Source organism: Vicia villosa, linkage group LG1 (assembly GCF_029867415.1).
Source record: "Vicia villosa cultivar HV-30 ecotype Madison, WI linkage group LG1, Vvil1.0, whole genome shotgun sequence".
Taxonomy (NCBI): domain Eukaryota; kingdom Viridiplantae; phylum Streptophyta; class Magnoliopsida; order Fabales; family Fabaceae; genus Vicia; species Vicia villosa.
The window spans coordinates 20,245,616-20,266,929 of NC_081180.1; the positions used below are offsets into that span (position 1 = coordinate 20,245,616).

General features: G+C 31.6%; 2 protein-coding genes across 2 annotated transcripts; both read left to right on the plus strand.

The window, feature by feature from the left end:
• The first annotated feature begins 12,875 nt into the window (after nucleotides 1-12,875).
• LOC131602195 (cell wall / vacuolar inhibitor of fructosidase 1-like) lies at nucleotides 12,876-13,463 on the plus strand. The gene has a single exon (XM_058874232.1). It carries the CDS (start codon nucleotides 12,904-12,906, stop codon nucleotides 13,399-13,401), a length of 498 nt encoding a protein of 165 aa, XP_058730215.1. The 5' UTR covers nucleotides 12,876-12,903; the 3' UTR covers nucleotides 13,402-13,463.
• A 7,006-nt stretch (nucleotides 13,464-20,469) lies between these two features.
• Nucleotides 20,470-21,066, plus strand: LOC131602201 (cell wall / vacuolar inhibitor of fructosidase 1-like). Its single transcript, XM_058874244.1, has one exon. It carries the CDS (start codon nucleotides 20,505-20,507, stop codon nucleotides 21,000-21,002), a length of 498 nt encoding a protein of 165 aa, XP_058730227.1. The 5' UTR covers nucleotides 20,470-20,504; the 3' UTR covers nucleotides 21,003-21,066.
• Nucleotides 21,067-21,314: the final 248 nt, after the last annotated feature.

Genomic DNA, 21,314 nt, shown 5'->3' on the forward strand with positions numbered 1-21,314 from the left:
AATGATTTTTTAATTATTTTCTTTATTTTTCTACTAAAATATACATTTTTCGATGGGGCAAAGCTACTTAATGTGTATATATTTTATTTACATTTTTAACCATCATTATATTATATTTATTTACTACTGATAGATAAATACTTAATTATTTCCTTTGTTTTTTATATGTACATATTAACCTATAACTGATATTTTTGAAAAAATAAATCTATTAACTATATTGTAATTTTTATTTAAAATAAGTAAAAAGATTTCAAATGCTTATAATAAGATAGTGGTATGAGTGACAATAAACAAAATTTGGACAAAAAAGTTTGGTACCTGTTACCAAATCAAATAAATATAACAACATATATTATATTTATTTATTATTCATAATATTGTGCAATCCGTGCGAACGCACGGGTAGATGACTACTCATGATATATTTATAACTATATTGTATGATGTGTGCGAACGCACGGGTAGATGACTACTTAATTATTTTTTTCTATTTTTTCTACTAAAGTATATTTTTCTAACTAGATTAAATTAATATTTATATGACAATTATAATTTCAAATGTTTTTTATTTTTAATTTATATATCTTTTATATATATTTATTAACCATCGTTATATATTTATTTTTTGTTTATATCGACTTTGCGTGACCCGTGCGAACCCACGGGTCCTTTACTAGTTATATATAATTTTCGAACACATTATTTTATCGTCGCCAACAAACGCCACATATTCTTCACCATCTCTTAAAAGAAATTGATACAGCCCTACGAAAATGTCAAAATACCTTTTTTCCAATGGATTTATGTCATTATATTTACTTATCTTCTCTATACTAGGGATGGCAAAATGGATGGATTTGAAGAATTTAGATTGGATTGTTAATGGATGGATCAAAACAATCTATTAATTCATTAACAAACCACTAATTTTTTTTTCAAAAAATTCAATCTAATCCATCCAATAAACAATATAATTCATCCAATCCTTCCATTAAGGTATTTCTAATGGATGGATATCCATCCATAAATACAATTAACTTAAATATTTTTTTTTATTTTCAGTTAATTTTAGAAAAACAATTTTTTATGATTTTTTTTTTTAAAAAAATTAATTATAAATATTTATCCATGTAACTAATTCTAATCAATTAACAATTTAACATGTTGATTAACTTTACTTCTTGATTAACCAATTAACGTGATGACCTTCTCAATTAACGTGTTGATTAACTTTCTAATTCTAACCAAATAACTTTTCATTAACTAATTCTATCTAAAGAAAATTAAAATCCAATACATAGCAATTAAGCCATTTTACATGAAAATTAAATTAAACACAGACAAGGTCATTTAAGTATGAGCATTATTAATTTTTTCATGTTTACATCAATAACAGTAAATATTCACATTTTTTACATTGTGATACAAGAAAGAAAAACTATGGCTGAATATGTGAGAAATAAAAATTGTCAAGAAATTGTTTAATTTTAGATTTTTCATGAATTTTTAATAAAAAATAATTTAATAGTAATAAGTTAAATCCATTGGATCTATAAAATGAGATGGATGGATTGAATCCATCCATATAGTTTAATGGATGGATTGGACCAATCCATTAAATGTGTTTTTTTTTATTTAATGGATGGATAAATTATTGGATGGATTGAATAAATATTCTTTTAATGGATTTTATTGCCACCCTTACTCTATACAACCATTGAATGTGACTCTACTATACAAATTACTTGGAATAGTAATTAATATATTTTTTATAACAAAAATTCTAGAGCTCTCTACATAAAACATGAATTTTCAAAGGTTAACATGGAGCAATTTTCAAATGCTTCATCACACTGCCAACATATTAATTCTCGTTCTAACCAAATTTTCAATGTTGGTGCTCTAGTTTCAAACAAATGTACGGTGCTTCACTTTAATTTAAAATATTACCTAACTCAACTTTAAAATTTGTCACTTTCCTTGCACCATAAGTTCTATTCTTTCTTGTATGAGTTCGTCATTTTTACTATTCACAATCTCTTCCATTAGGACATTTAAAATCTTAATTATGCTCAATTTCATTTTTCGCGAAGAAAAATCTACATCCAAATGAAAGTCCTAAAACTCCTCTTATTGTTCTTAGTGTTTAACCATTATTTTTATAGAGGCAACAAATGCATTTGGCCTACTTAGTGGATCAGCTACTAAGTTGTATTTTTGAGATGATATTTTAAATTGAAATCATAGTCCTTGATAGTATCTATCCATCTTCTTTATCTCATATTTAGTTATTTTTTATCAAATAAATAATTCATGATCGCTAAAAAATTGCACAGGTGTCTCCATACAAATGATGTCTTCAAATTTTCAATGCAAATACCATCGCTTCGATTTTTAAATCATGGATAAGATAGTTCTTCTCATATGTATTTAATTTTCATGACACATAAGCTACTACCTTCTTTTTCTGCATTAAGACCCTTTTCATTCCATGATGAGATGCATCACAATATATCTTATAAGGCGTATTTAATTATGGTATAATTAGTATAGTTGCCTTTGTCAGATGCTCCGTCAACATTTGGAAATCCACTTCACATTTCTTTGTACAATAAAAAGGATGGATCCACATCAATATGGATCTATGTGCTTACAGGTATTGTCAAGGTGATCCAAAGTGATGATATTTGTTGATATAAAAGTTGCAACTAACTATATGGTTTTGATTATGTAACAACTGATATCTAACAATATTTAGTGAAGTCCTTATCTCTTGAAGATATCTCAAGCAACCTAAAGATGATTTCTGATGTTTCATCAAGATATCCGTTTGAAGATGATCTTGTTTAGATGCTTAGAAGATCAAGTTATATATTTGAAGTCATCTCTGCGTCTAACGTTACGTTGTTCAAGTGAAGGCTTCTATTTCAAGTTTCTCTGGTGATTTGATCTCTCAACTCTTTGATGATGGTAATCAACATATCAAGCCTCACCAAGCTGAATATTCAAAGTTCTTGTGTGATTCTAAAATCAAAGATAATTATTCTAAGACTTAAAGCTTTAGAGTTGTGAAAGAGGGGAAGTATGAAAGCCCATATGATTGTGTTTGTTTGTATTATCAGAGTCATGTAAAGGCACAAGGTTACTAGCTAACTGATTTGTTAAAATTGTCTAAAAATGTTTTTAAGGCCTATCTAACTGATTAGGGAGTTGTTTAATCAATTAGAAACATTGTTTACTAAACATAATCAATTATCCTTGGGGCTATAATAGATTATTTCAATATGTAACGCTAATAACCAATTGGAACAATTCTCTTAATGGTTAGTGATGACTAGAAATCAAAACATTCCATTTTTTGGGTCTAATAATCAATTAGGCTAATCAATTATGAGAGTTATTTTGCTCATGGAATGCTTCCAAATTTATACTACTCTTTGGCCTATAAATAAAGAATCTCCTTATCATTCCAAACAACCCTGAAAATGATATTTGATCCTAATTTCTCACTCTCTTATCTATTTCTATAAATCTCTCGGTTATTGATGACCTTTGTACAAGTGTACCAATAGTGTCAAAATAATAATTAAAAAGATTATCACCACGAGGATTATAATTTAACAAATTAAATATGTACGAATTAAAATAGTAGCAAATTGGGGGTTGATTTTATCTGGTTCTAAAACAAGAGTGAGAAAACTAAGAGAATACAATTCAAGATAAGAAAGGAGATTAGGTCTTTTATATCGAATCCCCTTATTTTACATGTTGATGAACTATGTTTTTAATGAGTTTCAATTTGTCATACCCAAATTTTCACCCCTAAGATTCCACTTATCATTCATATGTATTTGAACAAGATTACAAGCATGGTTCTCCTCCAACCCCTTGGTCATTGGGTTTACCTTTTGTGGGAGATCACCAACCACCCTTGTGTTCCTTTTTTCATCTTTATTTTGCTTTTGTTTATCATATAACCTTTGCTAACCATTATTCAAAATACAAAAACATGTTGTTTCTTTTCTCTTCTTATTGTGCAAGGTAGGATTGACAATCAAAGAGACAAGAGAGTGGTCAACACTTAAGAGGATCTTATTTCATGCTCAAAGATGCTCAAAATCTCAAAGTAACTTGGTTTGTGGTTGAAGTTTTCCCAAGTATCAAGCATTGTTTCCAAATTAGGGTTTTGGTTCTTCAAAGTTAAAATTATGGTCAACTCTTGATTAAATGAATTTTTATTCAAGGCATGATCTATAATCTTAGGCCATCTTCATATAAAGCTTCATTCAACTTCATTTGATCATGAAAAGTTCAATTTTGATGCTTATTTTCACAAATGGTTGAAGTTTGGTTTATGGTTTATTTACATGCCTTTTCCATACACTTTCTCAAGCAATCATCAAGGTTTAATCAAAGGTAATTCAAATTTCATTAATATGGCATTCATTTGATTATCATTGAGCTTTGGGATGCAAGAAAACATAAAAAATTTCAAGTTGGTACAAGTGTGTTTGACCTAAAATCAAGTATGGCATACCCTTTGGTCCAAAAGGCATAACTTTCTCAATTTTCAACTTTTATGGGCGTTTCTTAAGGCCAAATGTCCCTCTTGATGTCCTCTATAACTTTGCTTCAAGGGTCAAACATCAATTCAGCCTCTAAGCATCTCAAATTCTCGATTAGATTTCAGGTCATTTGTGCACAAAACCAAGTTCATAACATGTTTGTCCTATTGTCAGATCTCATTTTCTGTGGCACGACCTCACCTATACAAGCTTGCCATTTTAACTCAAGAACTCTTTTGAATCCATTCTTTTTGCATTTGATTCTCCTTCATGAAAGGAATAGTTGGCTCAAGAAAAATCACAAAAAGCATGAGGGAATTGGATTTGGCTTAAGCTTGAACATAGTGACTCAAACTCTGCATTTGGGTGCATGACTTGAAATGAAAAACGCGTGAAACTTAACTTGGGACCACTCTCACATGTGAAAACCTCTTTGGCTTGATTAAACACGTCCCATTGAGTGCAAAACGACCTATAATTCCTCAGAAATCATGCTTTTTACCCCCACTTTCACGCTTGTAAAAATTAGAAATTTCTAAAATCCTTTCACATGTTTGAGATCTGATTTCACACGTACCATGAGATTTTTGCTCCTCTTATAAATAGATCATAATTTTCCCTTTATTTTCAAGCTTGAATAGCCTCCAAAACTCTGCAGAAATCTCGACCTGATACCTCAAAAAACCAGAAATTAATTCTTCATTTCATGTTTGTTTTAACTTCAAAAAGCTTTCGACCGCGTTCAAAACAAAGTTACAAAACTCATTTATAATATTTTCTTTTCTACATTCTATCATATGACATTCTCACGTTCTTATGACCGATTAGGAATTCTAATTGCATTCAGCTATTGTGGCATAACTAACATATTACCATATTCCAAGTGATGAAATATGGACTAATACATGATATAACTTTACACTAACTTTGCATGAGCATTCAACAAAAGATACATGGCTTAATGGTAAGGTAGTTGTACCATGATGGAGAGGTCTTGAGTTCAAGTCCCAGTGAATGCATATTTTGATTTCTACAAATCTTAGCTTTCTCTAATGGAGTTTCTAGCTAGAATTCACCTCTATAGATAAATATGATGAAGGGGATAAAATACACATAAATTCAGTTCAGGATAAATTCAGTTCAGGGATTATTCTGTATTCTGTAGGTGCATATACGGAATGACTTAGCGCCACATTATTCCGTAGATGCATCTACGGAAGTATCTGATATAGTTTAAACCAGCTTGATCACTCCCCCATTGTTACATTTCTTCATCAATACTCACTCTCCACAACCTAAAAACCCTACTTCTTGAATACCATTTTTCACTCCAAAACTCAAAATTTTTGGTGCAACAAATCATAGGGAGCAAGAGAAGAGTGAATTTCAGGTAAATATTCATCTTCATTCATTGTATTGCTCACATTATGCATTAAATTTCTGTTAAAAAAGGAACGTGTTGAATATGAACACTTTCGTAGGTGCATCTACGGAATAATGTCCGTGTTGTTTTTTCTAGCAGTGTGGTAATTTTTTGTTATTTTGGCAATTGTTTGCAAATAGGTATGGTGCACCTCGTTAATATCACAAGAGAAGTAGTTCCTTTAGTCGATGTTTCTTCTAGTGTTGAAGGGGTAGTCGGAAAGGCGGTAGATATCGGAGGTGACTTTAATAGCAAGCAAGACTTTGATGATCATGAAAGCATGCTAACATGAGTTCGTATGAATTCAACGAACCTTAGTTTTGGTGCGGTAATAGGAAGGTCGGATAATGGTATGACAAGAAGAAACCCTTTCTTAACAATGTTGTGTGAAATAAGCGGGAAATACCATCCTCCTCTAAGGAATTTTAAAAGAGATGACACGGGTACTAGAAAATGCGAGTGTCCATTTAAAATTTGTGGTTACATGTTCGCTTGAAAGAAGTGGAGATTCTCTATTATTTGTGATTTTCATAACCATGATTTGTGCGCAAAATTACAAGGACATCCTAGTGTATGTCGGCTCAATCCAGAAGAGAAGACATTTATTAATGACACGTCCTTGAATCTTATCCAACCGAAAAATATATTTGCCACATTGAAAAGGAAGGAACCCGACAACGTATCGAATATAAGGCAAGTGTATAATCAACGGTACCACAATAATAAGGCGAGTAGAGGAGATAGGAGTGAGATGCAACAACTATTGAAAATGTTGGAGGACAACAAATACGTGTTGTGGTACAGAACTTGCGATGACAGGGTTACGGTCTGAGATATTTTTTGAACTCATCCAGATTTGATAAAGTTGTTCAACACTTTACCGACATTGCTCTTTCTCGATTCTACCTACAAGACCAACAAGTATCGACTTTCATTATTTGAGATGGTCGGTGTTACATCCACCGAAAAGACGTACGTCGTTGGTTTTGCTTTTTTGGAGTTTGAAAAAGAGGACAATTTTAGGTGGGCATTGGAGGTGTGTCGATCACTTTTGAAACAACAAGTCGAGATGCCTAAGGCGATTGTTACGGACCGCGATACCGCTTTGATGAATGCGGTTGCAAAGGTATTTCCTTCTTCTAATGCATTACTTTGTCGATATCACATAGCATGTAATGTGAGAAGTAAGGTTAAACCCGTTGTGGGGACGAAACAAGTAGAGACCGAAGGTAGGGAACCGGTGAAGCCCAGAGTGGTTATTGACCAAGTAATGGATGCATGGCTCGTATTGCAAGCTCTCCGAAAAATAATTATACGCTGATGCCATATTGTAATTTCGGAAAGTATGTGAAAAGTATTTCGATTTATTGAAATATGTTGAAAGCACCATTCTGGATAAGGTGAAGGAGAAGTTTGTTTGTGCGTGAACTGATAATGTCCGACACCTTGGAAATACAACCACCAATAGAATTGAGTCGGCATATGCTACTTTTAAAAATTGGTTGGGTAATAGCAAGGGTGACTTGTGTTGAGATTGGGATACCGTAAATCTTATGATTAAAAACCAACACAATGAGATACAAACCTTGTTCGGTCGGAGCATTACGGTGTTGGAGCGTCGATTTAAGGACACCATCCTTTACTCTCAATTGATCGGCAATATGTCTCAGGCCGGATTGAACTATATCTGTCACGAGGCCAAACGAGGTGAAACCTTTGGTGGCGATCGCGCAAAGTGTGGTTGCACTATTATTAGCACGTATGGTCTCTAGTGCGCTTGTGTTATTGCTAAAAAGGTGAGACTAGGTGAGCTAATAAGAATGGATGAAGTCACTCCTCATTGAAAGAGACTTAGTTTTGATGATGATTGCATTGAAGGAGAAAAATCGAATATCTCTATTACTTCTGAATTGGAGGCGATACAAGAGAGGTTTTCGAAGGCCGATGACAACATGAAACTATACATCAAAGAACAATTGCCGAAGATCGGATTTACAGAAACAACCGACAGGAAACTGTCGTCTCAACTAGTTGAGACAAAGGGTGCTCTGATGAAAGTGAAGCCTACGCCGAATGCCAACTCGACTACACGGTCTCCTTCATATTGTGAGCACGTCGACAAAATATTTCCCGACTCACCTACTCCGAAATCGCAAAAATCACAAAAAAGCTCAAACAAAGGAGCCCGCATTAGCCAACCGCCTCCGATACCTATTTCACAGAAAGTTCCAAATCCGACACCTATTGCTCCAAAAATTACATCAATCGAAGAGGTACATGTTGCTCCAAAAATTCCATTCATCGACGAGATGCCGGTTTTTATGCACAAATACATCGACTGGATCGTCAATGTGGCGGGGGACGATAATTGCGGATTCGGGGCCGTATCGGCTTTGCTTGGTAAAGGAGAGGATGCCCATAAGCTTGTCCGTCATGAACTTATCTAAGAGTTGATGAACCATAAAGACTCGTACACGCGGGTATTTAGAGACGAAGTTATATTTAAATCGGTTAACGAAGCTCTTGTTCCTTGGTTGGGCGCTTACGCACCATTTTCAAAATGGATGAGATTCCCGGAAATGGGACATCTTATTGCATGCGCATATGACATGGTATGCATTGACTTGACACGTTATGGTTTTTCGGAAACCTTTTTTTCCGCTCCGCACCTCCTACAAATCCAAACGATTGTATTATGTCTGTTGGATGGCTCACAAAATCGAAACATTTTGTGCAAGTTTACTTGAAATCGGGATGCCCCATACCACTTACGTCACCGGAATGGGCGCTTCATCATACCGAGAATTCCGAGACGTGGTTGAATCTTTTTGTCGATAGGATGCACAAATTCGAAAGATGGAAGAATATCAAAAAAGAATCGAATGCAAAAATGTCAAAATTGGAACCACCAATAGATTTAGCTGGTGACAGTTCTTTTGCTGTATTTTCTAGTTTCAAAGTGTAATATATGCACTCTTTAACATTGCAATATAATCATTTTTTGTCAAGTATTAGTTTATGTGTTTATGTGTTTTTCCTTCTACTTCTATTGCTACTGCATTATGTTATGTTAAAAAACACTAACAGCGAAAATTCCGTAGATGTATCTACGGAAAAGTCTAATTATGAAATTTATGGGTTTTTCCGCAGGTACATATACGGAAGCAAAATATTGGTGATCCTTCCGTGGATATACCTACGGAACATTCTGTGACAGTGATTGTGTGGTCCATATTCACCAAGGGCTTCTATAAAGTTTGGGTTTCTAGGGTTGTATTACACACAAACACAAAAATGGCATCCCCTAGGCCATGCTCATGACAGCGAACATCATCCATGTGTCCCGCTCCTAAACCGATTATTTTCAAAAGGGATGGGCATGTTATTTTCTCTCCTCTCAAACCCCCGATGCCGATGAAATTTTGGCACATCCATTTCTTGGACCAACTTAAAAGGGGTCTGATGTCTTGGTTAGAGGGGGAGTACAAAACTGGCGAAGTCATCAGAAGGACTCAGAGGCTTAGAACAAAGACCTCGCTTGAGATTGGAGAAACTGAATGTTGGTGGAATGAGGTGGAAAACGACATTGATGTCATTCAAATGATGCATGGATCAAATGATATCATTTTGACTGTTGTAACTTCTTAGATTTCTTAATTTTCTATTGGAAATTTTGATGTAATGCCGATTTTAATCGATGGATATTTTTTTATCGTTACAAATATTGTTGTTTTGGTTTTCTGGGTCTGAGTTGATTATGTGGATGCATCCACGGAAGTGTTCCGTATGTGCATCTACGGAACGTTTTCACGCAAATGTAAAAAAAATGCTTCCGGAGATGCATCTACAAAAGGTGGAAAGCATTTTTGCCAATTCAATGATGCGTGAGAGATGTATGGGTTGAAGTTAGAAATATGATGGTTTTGTTGATGATGGCTTTTTTCCTCTTCTTCCTTCTTCTTTCTCTTTTCTTTTCTTATTTATCTTCTTTCTTATTTACTCCTTTCCATGTTACCAACACTTTCTTTCTCTTCTTTCTTATTTTCTCCTCTCCATATTACCAACAGTTTCTTTCTATGTTTATTTTTCTGATAAATCAATTAAGAGAAAGGTGTGGTTGGAATTGCTTGGATGTAAAAGAGTGAATAGTAATGGGAGGAAGATGAATGGTTGGAAAGAAAAGATATCAAGAAAATATGAAAATATCTTAAGGATATTGCTTATTACTAGACCAATTGACCCATTATAAATGTTATCAAAATGTTCTATATGATATTAATTAATAAATTTCAGTCTATTTTTATAAGGATTGATCTTTTTTGAATCCATTGATTATTCTATTGGTCCTAACTTGACAACATTTAGTATACTTAAAAGTAGGGGTGGCAAAACGGGCCGGGGCCCGCCAGGCCGCCCGCGCACCCGCCAAAAAATGGCGGGTTGGGTTGGGATTTTAGGCTCGCCGCTCGCCAAAACCCGCCCCGCCAAAACCCGCCGCCCGCCATACCTGCCCCGCCAAAGCCCGCCGCTAGCCAAAGTCCGCTCCTCCTCCAAAATTCACTCTTTTTTTAGTTAATTCTAGTCATTGCAATTTTTGATGGTTTATTTTATACATTTATTTATAAATATATGTAATATTTTTTTGAGTAAATTTGTTAAAAAATTACTTTTATAAAAAATTGTTTTAAAAAATAAGTGAAAAATTTAATTAAAAGGTAAAAAAAGCCTATTAATCTATTAAAAAAATACAAATAAAAATAGGCGGGTAAGCCCGCTGCCCGCCAACCCGCCATTTTGGCGGGGCGGACTTGACTTTTATGCCTATGTTACTTGGCGGACATAAGGCGGGGCGGGCGGGGCAGGCGGCCCGTTTTGCCACCCCTACTTAAAAGTATATGGAATATTATAATTTTTTGATTTAATATCCAATTCAACCCCTGTTATTTGAAACAACGGTAGTAAAACACAGATTCTATCTTTATCATTGAATATTTCTTCATTTAGACCCTTCAAGAAAATGAGCAAGGAAAAAATGACTCTATGAAACTGTCATATTTTTCTTAATTTTAATTTTTTAAAATGACATGGATTGCCTTGTTGAATTTTTTATTTTATTTTATTTTATACATGTTAAGTTAGTTTTTATTAATTCAATTTTTTAAAACTATTTAGAATTTTTCATTTCAGAGGCAAACACTTAATCATCAGACTAATTGATCTATCATACAATTTATCTTCATACTAGATACCTATTTTAAACCATTGTATATTTATTTCAATAATATTATATGATTTATTACTATAATATTATATATTTATTATTATAACATTATATATTTATTTCAATAATATTATATATTTATTTTAATAATATTAACTATTTATTAGTATATTATTGAAATAATATTCATGAATATATTACGTATTTAACACATGAATACTGTTCATATTTTAATATTACATGCGTATATTTAAATACATTTATTTTAAATAAGTAGATTTATTTGAATATTATGTAGTAGTCTCATGGGAGAACTTTTCACAAAATAATAATATTACATGCTTTTTATTACAAATTTATTTACTTATTTATTTTGTTTTGTTTTTTTAATAAGTAAATAACATGAAAATAAGTTTAAGAAGAACTAAATTGATCGGTTGATAAAGCATTTGATTTTTACATCAGTGTCCCTTATTTAAATTTTATTGGGGACAATTTCAGTTTTCTGTTTTAAAATCTCGAAAAAGTTTAAAAATAAGGAGGTAGTATTAGAATTTTATTCAACTAAACATACTATTTTTAGTAAAATATTTAGTTAAAAAATTGACATATTACTTTTAATTGAAATATATATATATAAATAAATAGCTGTTAGAAAAATAAGTGATAAATATTATTGACTAAAATGAATGGATAATTTTAAGCTCATTCAATATCTTTTATAAAGAAAATCCGATTGTTGGTTTCATTTTCATTTATTATCTTTTGATTTAACAAAATTGTGTTGTATATTTTCTCATTTTAAAATTTTTTACAATGTTGAAGTCATTGACATTATTCTCTCATCACAATTCAATGTATTCATATTGTTTTATAGAATTAAAATAAAATCATTTAAATAGAAATTTGACTGAAAATAAATCATACTATTGTTAATAAAATGTTAGTTAAAAAATTGATATATTACTATAAACAATAATTTGTTTTAATTGAGATACTATATTATTAAATAGCGGTTAAAAAAACAAGTGATAAATGTTGTTGACTAAAATGAAAGAATAATTTACCAATCGTTAGTTGGTTCAGTGGTGATGGATACTGTATTTGGTAGGAAGGACCAGACTTCGATCAATTTTAAACCCATTCGATAACGTAATGAAAAAAAATTCTTTTATAAATAAAATACGTTTGTTGATTTCATTTTGTCTTTTGCTTTAACAAAATTGTGTTGTATTTTCTCATTTTTAAAAACTTTACAACGTTAAAATCATTGACATTATTCTCTCATCACAATTCAATGTATTCATATTGTTTTATAGAATTAAGATAAACTAAAATTATTTAAAAAAAATTGACTGAAAACAAATCATACTATTTTTATTAAATTATTTTATTAAAAGTGACATATTACTATAAAAAATAATTTACTTTAATTTGAACAAATCATACTATTTTTAATAAATTATTTTATTACAAATGACATATAACTATAAACAATAATTTATTTTAATTTGAATACTATATTAGTAAATGACAGTTAGAAAAAAGTGATAAGTGTTGTTGACTAAAATTAATGCCCATTTGACAAAGCAATGAAAGAATTTTTAATATAAATAGAGCACAATTGTTGGTTTCATTTTCATTCATTCACTTTTGATTTTAACATATTTTTCTCATTCTAATTTTTTATAATGTTGAAGTCATTGGCATTATTCGTTCTCATTTTGTGCACCACTCTTGCTGTAAGTGGGGCCAATATTGTAGAGCAAACTTGTAGTAAGACTCCAAATTCTGCACTATGCATTCAATTTTTAAATGCTGATCCAAAAAGCTCCACCGCAGATGTCACTGGTTTAGCACTAATCATGGTCGGTGTAATAAAGAACAAAGCAGACATTGCGGTGAACAAAATCAATCAACTTGGTGGAAGTATTCCTCCTAATCAAAAGGCGGCACTTACGTCATGTGCTGATAAATACAATGCAATTTTGGTAGCTGATATTCCACAGGCAACTGAAGCTTTGCAAAAAGGAAACCCAAAGTTTGCAGTAGATGGTGCAAATGATGCTGTTATTGAGGCCAATGGTTGTGAGAATGGCTTCTCTGGAAATTCACCACTCACTGCTGAAAACAATGTAGTGCGTGATGCATCTGCCATAACATCAGCTATAGCTAGCTTGTTGCTCTAGTTTTTTTAATCAAAATGTTTCAATAAGTTGTAGAGCATTTAATAAATTCATATTATTTCTTATACTCCCTCTTTTTCTTTAACACCAAATTTTATCTATTTCATTCTCGAGTAAAAAATCCTACTTGATTTAGATATATAAATATACCACTTTTTTATTTTTTATTTTTTATTTTTGTAATAAGCGATGATTTAATAAAATCAAGTACAAGGGGTACTCAAACCCACAACCAAGCAAACATCGATAGGTTTTAAAACTCACCTAACACAATTTAAGGAAGAAGAAAAGCAATCAAAAAAGTTTCAAGGAGGATAATTTTTACAATCTACACCAAACCATTTCCACGAAAAAAACTTAATTGATAACAAACAGTCATCAAAGTTAAAGGTATCGTATTGAAACATAATTGCATTCCTCGCTATCCAAAGATTCCAAGCTTGTAGATAACCAAATGACTCTAACAATATCACCCCCATTGATTCTCCTCCACTAGTTGCTATAAGACCAAAAGTTAATGTTATTCCAGTCAACACCTCCAACTTGTCTTCCCACCCACCTATGAACAACAACCTACACTCTTCTAGAAACTTGACAGTCAAAGAACAAGTGTGGCCTATCTTCGTCGACTAGGAAGCAAAGAACACAACTTTTGCAATAAGATATACCCATACAAATGATTCCTCTTTTCAATAATTGATCTCTCGTAGGAAGATTATTGAGGATCAATCTCCATTCGAAGATAAGAATTTTGGAAGAAACTTGGAACTGCCACAGGGATATCATACTCAAATTCACCTCAATGAAAGGAAGAACGATACTTTCTCTTTTTACTAGATCTGCAAAAAAAAGAATTAATAGAAAAATCATTTAAACTTTCAATTTTGCACAGGAAAACATCAGAATCATTTGGCTTAGGTTCCACATCTTGAATAAATGCCATCATCTTCTACAATTGATAAAAAAACAATAGTATCAGTGGCTGTTATGCACTCCTGCCACTTCCAAAACCAATCCTAACCAGTCCACTCCCCACCGTCAGCAATACTTAAAAGTTGAATCCCCGTTGCTTAGAAAACATCAGGAAACACATCTTTTAAGGTCTGGTCCCCTAACCATTTACTATACCAGAATGAAATGTTTCCTCCATTGCTCAAATTGCACTAAATGATGTCGGCAAAAACACGACTCTCTAATCCATCTTTAGCTTCCAATGAGATTAGATCTCTCCACCAAATAAGTCGTTCTTAGAAATTAATCTTTTATCATTTATGAACATACTCTTCTCCAATTGTTAATATCTATGTGTCAAAATGTCGTGCCACAACGCGTCTCTCTCCTGCAAAATCCTCGTAACAGTCACATCGGTGGAACAACCCTCACTCACAAGTTATTAAGAGCATGGTATTACTAGTCCATGCTAATGAAAGACATCATCGCCTTTGTCAAGATGTGCGATCAATGTCAGAGACATTATATTAAAATTAAGGATTAAAAGTTCTATAGAAATGCATACATTATCAAATACATTATAAAATTATCAAACTCAAAAAATAATTGTACTAACAATTACTTAAGAATTCAAAATATTTTAGTACCATCAAATTCTAAAGATTATTGTGTCAACAATTAGAACTTCAAAATCTAAAATATTTGGTATCATCAAAATAAAAACAACACAATAAAGTATCATAAAACTTCAAATAATATTATACCAACCATTACAAGTTCAAAACAAAACAACATAATGCCATCAAATCCAAAATACAAATTAATTGAAATAAAAAGCGTCAAATAGATTGCCATCGTATAAATCCATAATTTATGCCCCTGGATTCATGCCTACTATTGAATTTACATAATGATGTTCAACTTGACATTTCCTATTATTTTAATTAGATTGTCTTTTTGATTTAATGGCATTTGGTTTTGAAGCTCTTATTGTTGGTACAATGATCTTTAGAAATTGATGGTACTATGATATTATTAACTTTAAGTAATTGTTAGTAGGATAATTTTTTGGGTTTGATGATTTCATAATATGCATGGCTAATGTATGAATTTTGATAGAACTTTTGATTGTTAGTTTTAATATAATGGTACTATTGTATTTATAAACAAAGAGACAAATTTAACTCAACTCAATTTTGTAAAAGATTAAATATATATATATTTATTCAAAGATTAATTTAAATTTTTCATTTTTTGTGAAATATCAAATTAGATACATATTTGATCCTTAAAATTCAAAAACAATTTTTATGTTTTTTATGAATATTTAACAAATTTCAATTTTATTTTTAAAAAATTATGGAACCGGATTATCTCAAATCAATTAATGTAGAGACATAAATTTTCCTTATATTTTAAAAAAAAAACATAAATAATATAAGTACAATCACGTCATAACTTTAGAGAAAAATATGATCTGACAAAAATATTGAACTAATATAACCTAATTAAATTTTGTGAGAAATTAAATATGTTATTTTTATTTCAAAAATTAATATGGACTCTTTGCAATGTTTTTTTGTGAGAGACAATCTTCACTCTAATTTTCATATTAATGTTTTATTGTGGTCATTCCCTTTTGGATAAAAAATTATGCGTCTTAAATGCACTTTAGGTCCCTAAACTTTATCTCACTAGAGATTTTATCCCTTTTGACCCAAAATCACTTTTTAATTCATAAGCCATTAGCATGAAATAGCTTTATAAACACTACATTTTTTTTCCTTAAATAAACAACGTGAGACATCTTTGCTTATTCTCTCCAAAAACCTCTAACCATCACTCATTATTGCAACTGCATGTTTCTGGAATGTGGACATGTTTATGCTTTTATCATTCCACTGTGTTTTTCTCTCTGCAAAAAAAAATCAATGAACTCATTCATGATGGAAATTTGAACATTCCGATTCATGCCAATCTCATTGTCATTACCCTATTTATTTGGCATGCATCTGTCAAAGAATGTATGCTCTTTTTGCAGGTTAGATTTTGATGTAAACCATGTGAAATTAATTTACGAGATATTACCTTTTATTTATTCATGGAAAAATCATTTGGACTCAACTGCCTCAACTTTTAGTCCTGTTTCAGAAAATTAACAAGGAGGCATAAGAAATTATCATACAAAACCAAATAATTATTTGCGAAATAAATTCCAAATCATTCAGTCAAAAGAAAAAGCAAAATCTAAAGGTTCAAAATCAAAAAAATTTATGGGGGAGTGTTTGATTTGCTTCAATTTTAACTTGGTAGTTGAAAAAAAGCAAAAGATAGTTACATATTTAGATTATGTTTCATCCCAAATTTCTAGCAATAAGAGCTTAGTGGAATCACTCAATTCACTTATTAATCTTATAATGCAAGCACTCCATCCATTATGTTGAAGAATGTCTTAAAAACCTTTGTTGATGAAGAGAACGAAAACATATTTTGAGATTGTCAAAAATCAGAAAGTCAAAAAATAATATGGTCCGAGCCGTTCACGTATATCGAACTCAGGCCAGCTTGGTTCATTGATCCATTCATTAATGATAGAATATTTTATATTAATTTGGAGATCATATAAATTAATATAAAAAGATATTTATAATACTCTAAAAGATATTATAAGATATATATTTATAATAGTCTAAGAGATATTATAAGATATTTATAATATTTGAGAGATATTATAAGATTATAATAATATCTTTCATTCTAACAATTAAGGAGATATGTTTTGGGATTTGTTATGGATTTGTTGAATTTTGGCTATTATAAATATGTATCTCTTCTGTTATTATAGTGTGACAATCCTAAAGCTTACAACAACAAGGGAGAATAAGGTTTTAGGGAATTCCAAGGGAAAACTTAGAAAGACAAAGGTTTTTGGGAAATATTTGGAGTTATCTAAGAGGATTGAGAAATACTTCTAAACACCTTGGGTTTAAGTGGTTCTTATATTGAGAGTTGAAAGATTGGAAAACACTTGGGTAGAAAAATAAGGTTTGTTCTTTGGGAATTGTGAATGCTATTTTCTTGTAACTCATATGTAATCTCTTGTAACAACTTTTTGAGTATAGTAAATTGAAGAGTTGCTCTCTCCCGCAGAGTAGATCGTTTGATCGATTTTGGTAAATAAAACTTCATCTTTTTCTCGCCTTATTCTGCTATATTATCTGTGTACGAATTATTATTGTTGCAGACCATTTATTTTGGTTGCTACGATTATTTGCCTCACAAATTGATATTGAATTTTTTCGTAATTCACAACAAGTGGGGCAGTGAGCATGGAGCAAAGAGGTATTGTTTACAAGTGAGCACCATGGTTAGTAGATGGGAGATCGAGAAATTTTCCGGTAACAACGACTTTAGGTTGTGGAAAATTAAGATGCAGGTTATTTTAATTCAAGAGAGGTGTATAGATGCTTTGAAGAGTGAGGCATTGATGCCTACAGGGCTTACACAGGTACAAAAGACCGAGATGATGGATAAGGCCAAGAATGCCATTATCTTGTGCCTCAGGGATAAATTTCTAAGAGAAGTCGCCAGGGAGCTAACTGTGGTTGCTATGTTGGCAAAACTTGAATCATTGTATATGACAAAGTCTTTGGCTCACAGGTTATATCTGAAACAACAACTCTATTCATTTCGAATGATGGAGAACAAATCCATAGTTGAGCAGCTTCTAAAATTTCACAAGATTATTATCGATGATCTTGAGAATATTGAAGTGAAGATTAATAATGTGGATAAGGCTTTGCTCTTGTTGAGTTCATTACCCAGATCCTTTGAACACTTTAAGAATGCCCTTCTTTATGGTAAGGAAGGTACTATTACTTTGGATGAAGTCCAGACGACGCTGAAATCCAAAAAAAAAATCAAATTCGAAAGATTTGGAGATTGAAGATAGTGGTGAAGGCTTAAATGTGTCAAGAGGAAGAGGTCAGAGTAGATGAATGTCTTAATCAAAGAGGTCTGACTAGACTAAGGTAAAATGTTTTAATTGTCAGAAAATTAGTCACTTAAAAGGGATTGTCTTGAGAGAAAGGTCAATAAAGATTCTGTTCAAGATGCAGTTGCCTTGGGTGAGGAAAGTTATAAGGATACTGATGTACTAGTAGTATCGAGTTTGGAAACTGAAGATAGTTGGGTCATTGACTCAGGTTGCTCTTATCACATGCGTCCAAGAATAAAATACTTTGAAACTTTGAAGATGGTGTAAGGTGGAGTAGTTTGTCTTGGTGATAATAAAGGATGCAAGGTTCATGATATTGGTACAGTCAGATTTAAAATGTTTGAAGATCGTGAACTTTTTATTCATAATGCGAGGTATGTTCCAGAACTCAAGCGAAATTTATTATCTATAAGTATGTTTGATGATCTAAGCTATTGTACTAGAGGTGAACATGAAGTGTTGAAGATTTCGCGTGATGAATTGATTATTGCTAAAGGGTTTAAAATATGTCGTCTATATATTTTAGAAGGTTCAAATGTTGTTATTCATTCATCATTAACTAATGGAGGCTTCCATGACAAGGAAGAACTATGGGATTTAGGTTTAAGGCGTTATGAATGCCTTGAGAAAGTTTCAGAGGAGTATAATGAATTTTGCAGAAATCAAAGGATAAAAATGCATGTTACCTCTGAGTTGTTATTGAGTTTTTGGGGAAGAGTTGAGGTTAAAACAACTTACTTGGTTGATAGAGAAATTCTTCAAAGGGAGAATAGTGAAACCAAGGGAGAAACCTGGTAGAAACTACAACGGAGAAAATTCAGTTTGAGGTAGAGTTTCCTACTATAGATACTAGTAGCAGTGAAGGAACGGTTACAGAGATCTCTGATTATCATTTGACTCATGATAAGGTAAAGATAGTTATTGTAGCATCTCAAAGGGATGGTTATGCTAGCCTCGAATATTATGTTCTTAATGTGGCCGAAGGATGGCAAAATAAAAGAAAAAAATCTTCAGGGAGACATTTGAAAACAGGTGAAGTCAAGAGTGGTTAAAAAATCATACTTGTAGGCTTATTAAATTACATAGGAAGAAAAGGGTAATTGGAAACAAGTGGATGCAAGTGGCAAAATCAAGATTCAAGGGTTGTTTGGATTTGATCAAGGTTATTTGTTAGAGTTTTAACCTGGTAGAGAGCAACAATTTGTTGATGTTGAAATTAGTATCAGCACGGTTAAAAGTCAAGGTCGAGATTGTTGAAGTATGCCTTAAAAACCTTTGTTGATGAAGAGAAAGGAAACATATTTTGAGATTTCCAGAAATCAGAAAGTCAAAAAGTAGTTTTGTCCAAGCGGTTCACGAATATCGAACTCGGTTGAGTCGGTTAATTGATCCAAATTAATATAAAATATATTATAATACATTTATAATAATTTGTTTTAATTGAGATACTTTATTATTAAATAGCGGTTAGAAAAATAAGTGATAAGTGTTGTTGACTAATATGTATGAATAATTTATCAATTGTTAGTTGGTCCAGTGGTGATTGGTGTTGAACTTGGTAGGGTGGACCACAGTTCAATTAATTTTAATTTTAAGCCCATTCGATAACATAATGATAGAATTTCTTTTATAAATAAAGTACGGTTGTTGGTTTCATTTTCATTAATTGTCTTTTGATTTAATAAAATTGTGTTGTATTTTCTCCTTTTAAAAAACTTTACAACATTAAAGTCATTGACATTATTCTCTCATCACAGTTCATTCAATGTATTCATATTATTTTTATAGAATTAAAATAAAACTATTTAAAAAAAATTGACTGAAAATAAATCATACTATTTTTATTAAATTATTTTATTAAAAATGACATATTACTATAAACAATAATTTACTTTAATTTGAACAAATCATAATATTTTTAATAAATTATTTTATTAAAAAATGACATATTTCTATAAACAATAATTTATTTTAATTTGAATACTATATTAGTAAATGACAGTTAACAAAAAGTGATAAGTGTTGTTGACTAAAATTAATGCCCATTTGACAAAGCAATGAAATAATTTTTATTATAAATAGAGCACAATTGTTGGTTTCATTTTCATTCATTCACTTTTGATTTTAACATGTTTTTCTCATTCTATTTTTTTTTATAATGTTGAAGTCATTGGCATTATTCGTTCTCATCTTGTGCACTACTTTTGTTGTAAACAATGCCAATATTGTAGAACAAACTTGTAGTAAGACTCCAAATTCTGCACTATGCATTCAATTTCTAAATGCTGATCCAAAAAGCTCCACCGCAGATGTCACTGGTTTAGCACTAATCATGGTTGGTGTAATAAAGAACAAAGCAGACATTGCGGTGAGCAAAATCAATCAACTTGGTGGAAGTATTCCTCCTAATCAAAAGGCGGCACTTACGTCATGTGCTGATAAATACAATGCAATTTTGGTAGCTGATATTCCACAAGCAACTGAAGCTTTGCAAAAAGGAAACCCAAAGTTTGCAGTAGATGGTGCAAATGATGCTGTTATTGAGGCCAATGGTTGTGAGAATGGCTTCTCTGGAAATTCACCACTCACCGCTGAAAACAATGTAGTGCGTGATGCATCTGCCATAACATCAGCTATAGCTAGCTTGTTGCTCTAGTTTGTTTAATCAAAATGTTTCAATAAGTTGTTGAGCATTTAATAAATTCATATTATTTCTTATACTCCCACTTTTTCTTTAACGCCAAATTTTATCTATTTCATTCTCGAGTACAAAAATCTTACTTGATTTAGATATATAAATATACCACTTTTTTTATGTTTTTTTAATAAGCGGTGATTTAATAAAATCGAGTACAAGGGGTACTCAAGCCCGCAAACAAGCAAATAACGATAGGATTTAAAACTCACCTAACACAATTTAAGGAAGAAGAAAAGCAATAAAAAAAAGTTACAAGGAGGATGATTTTTA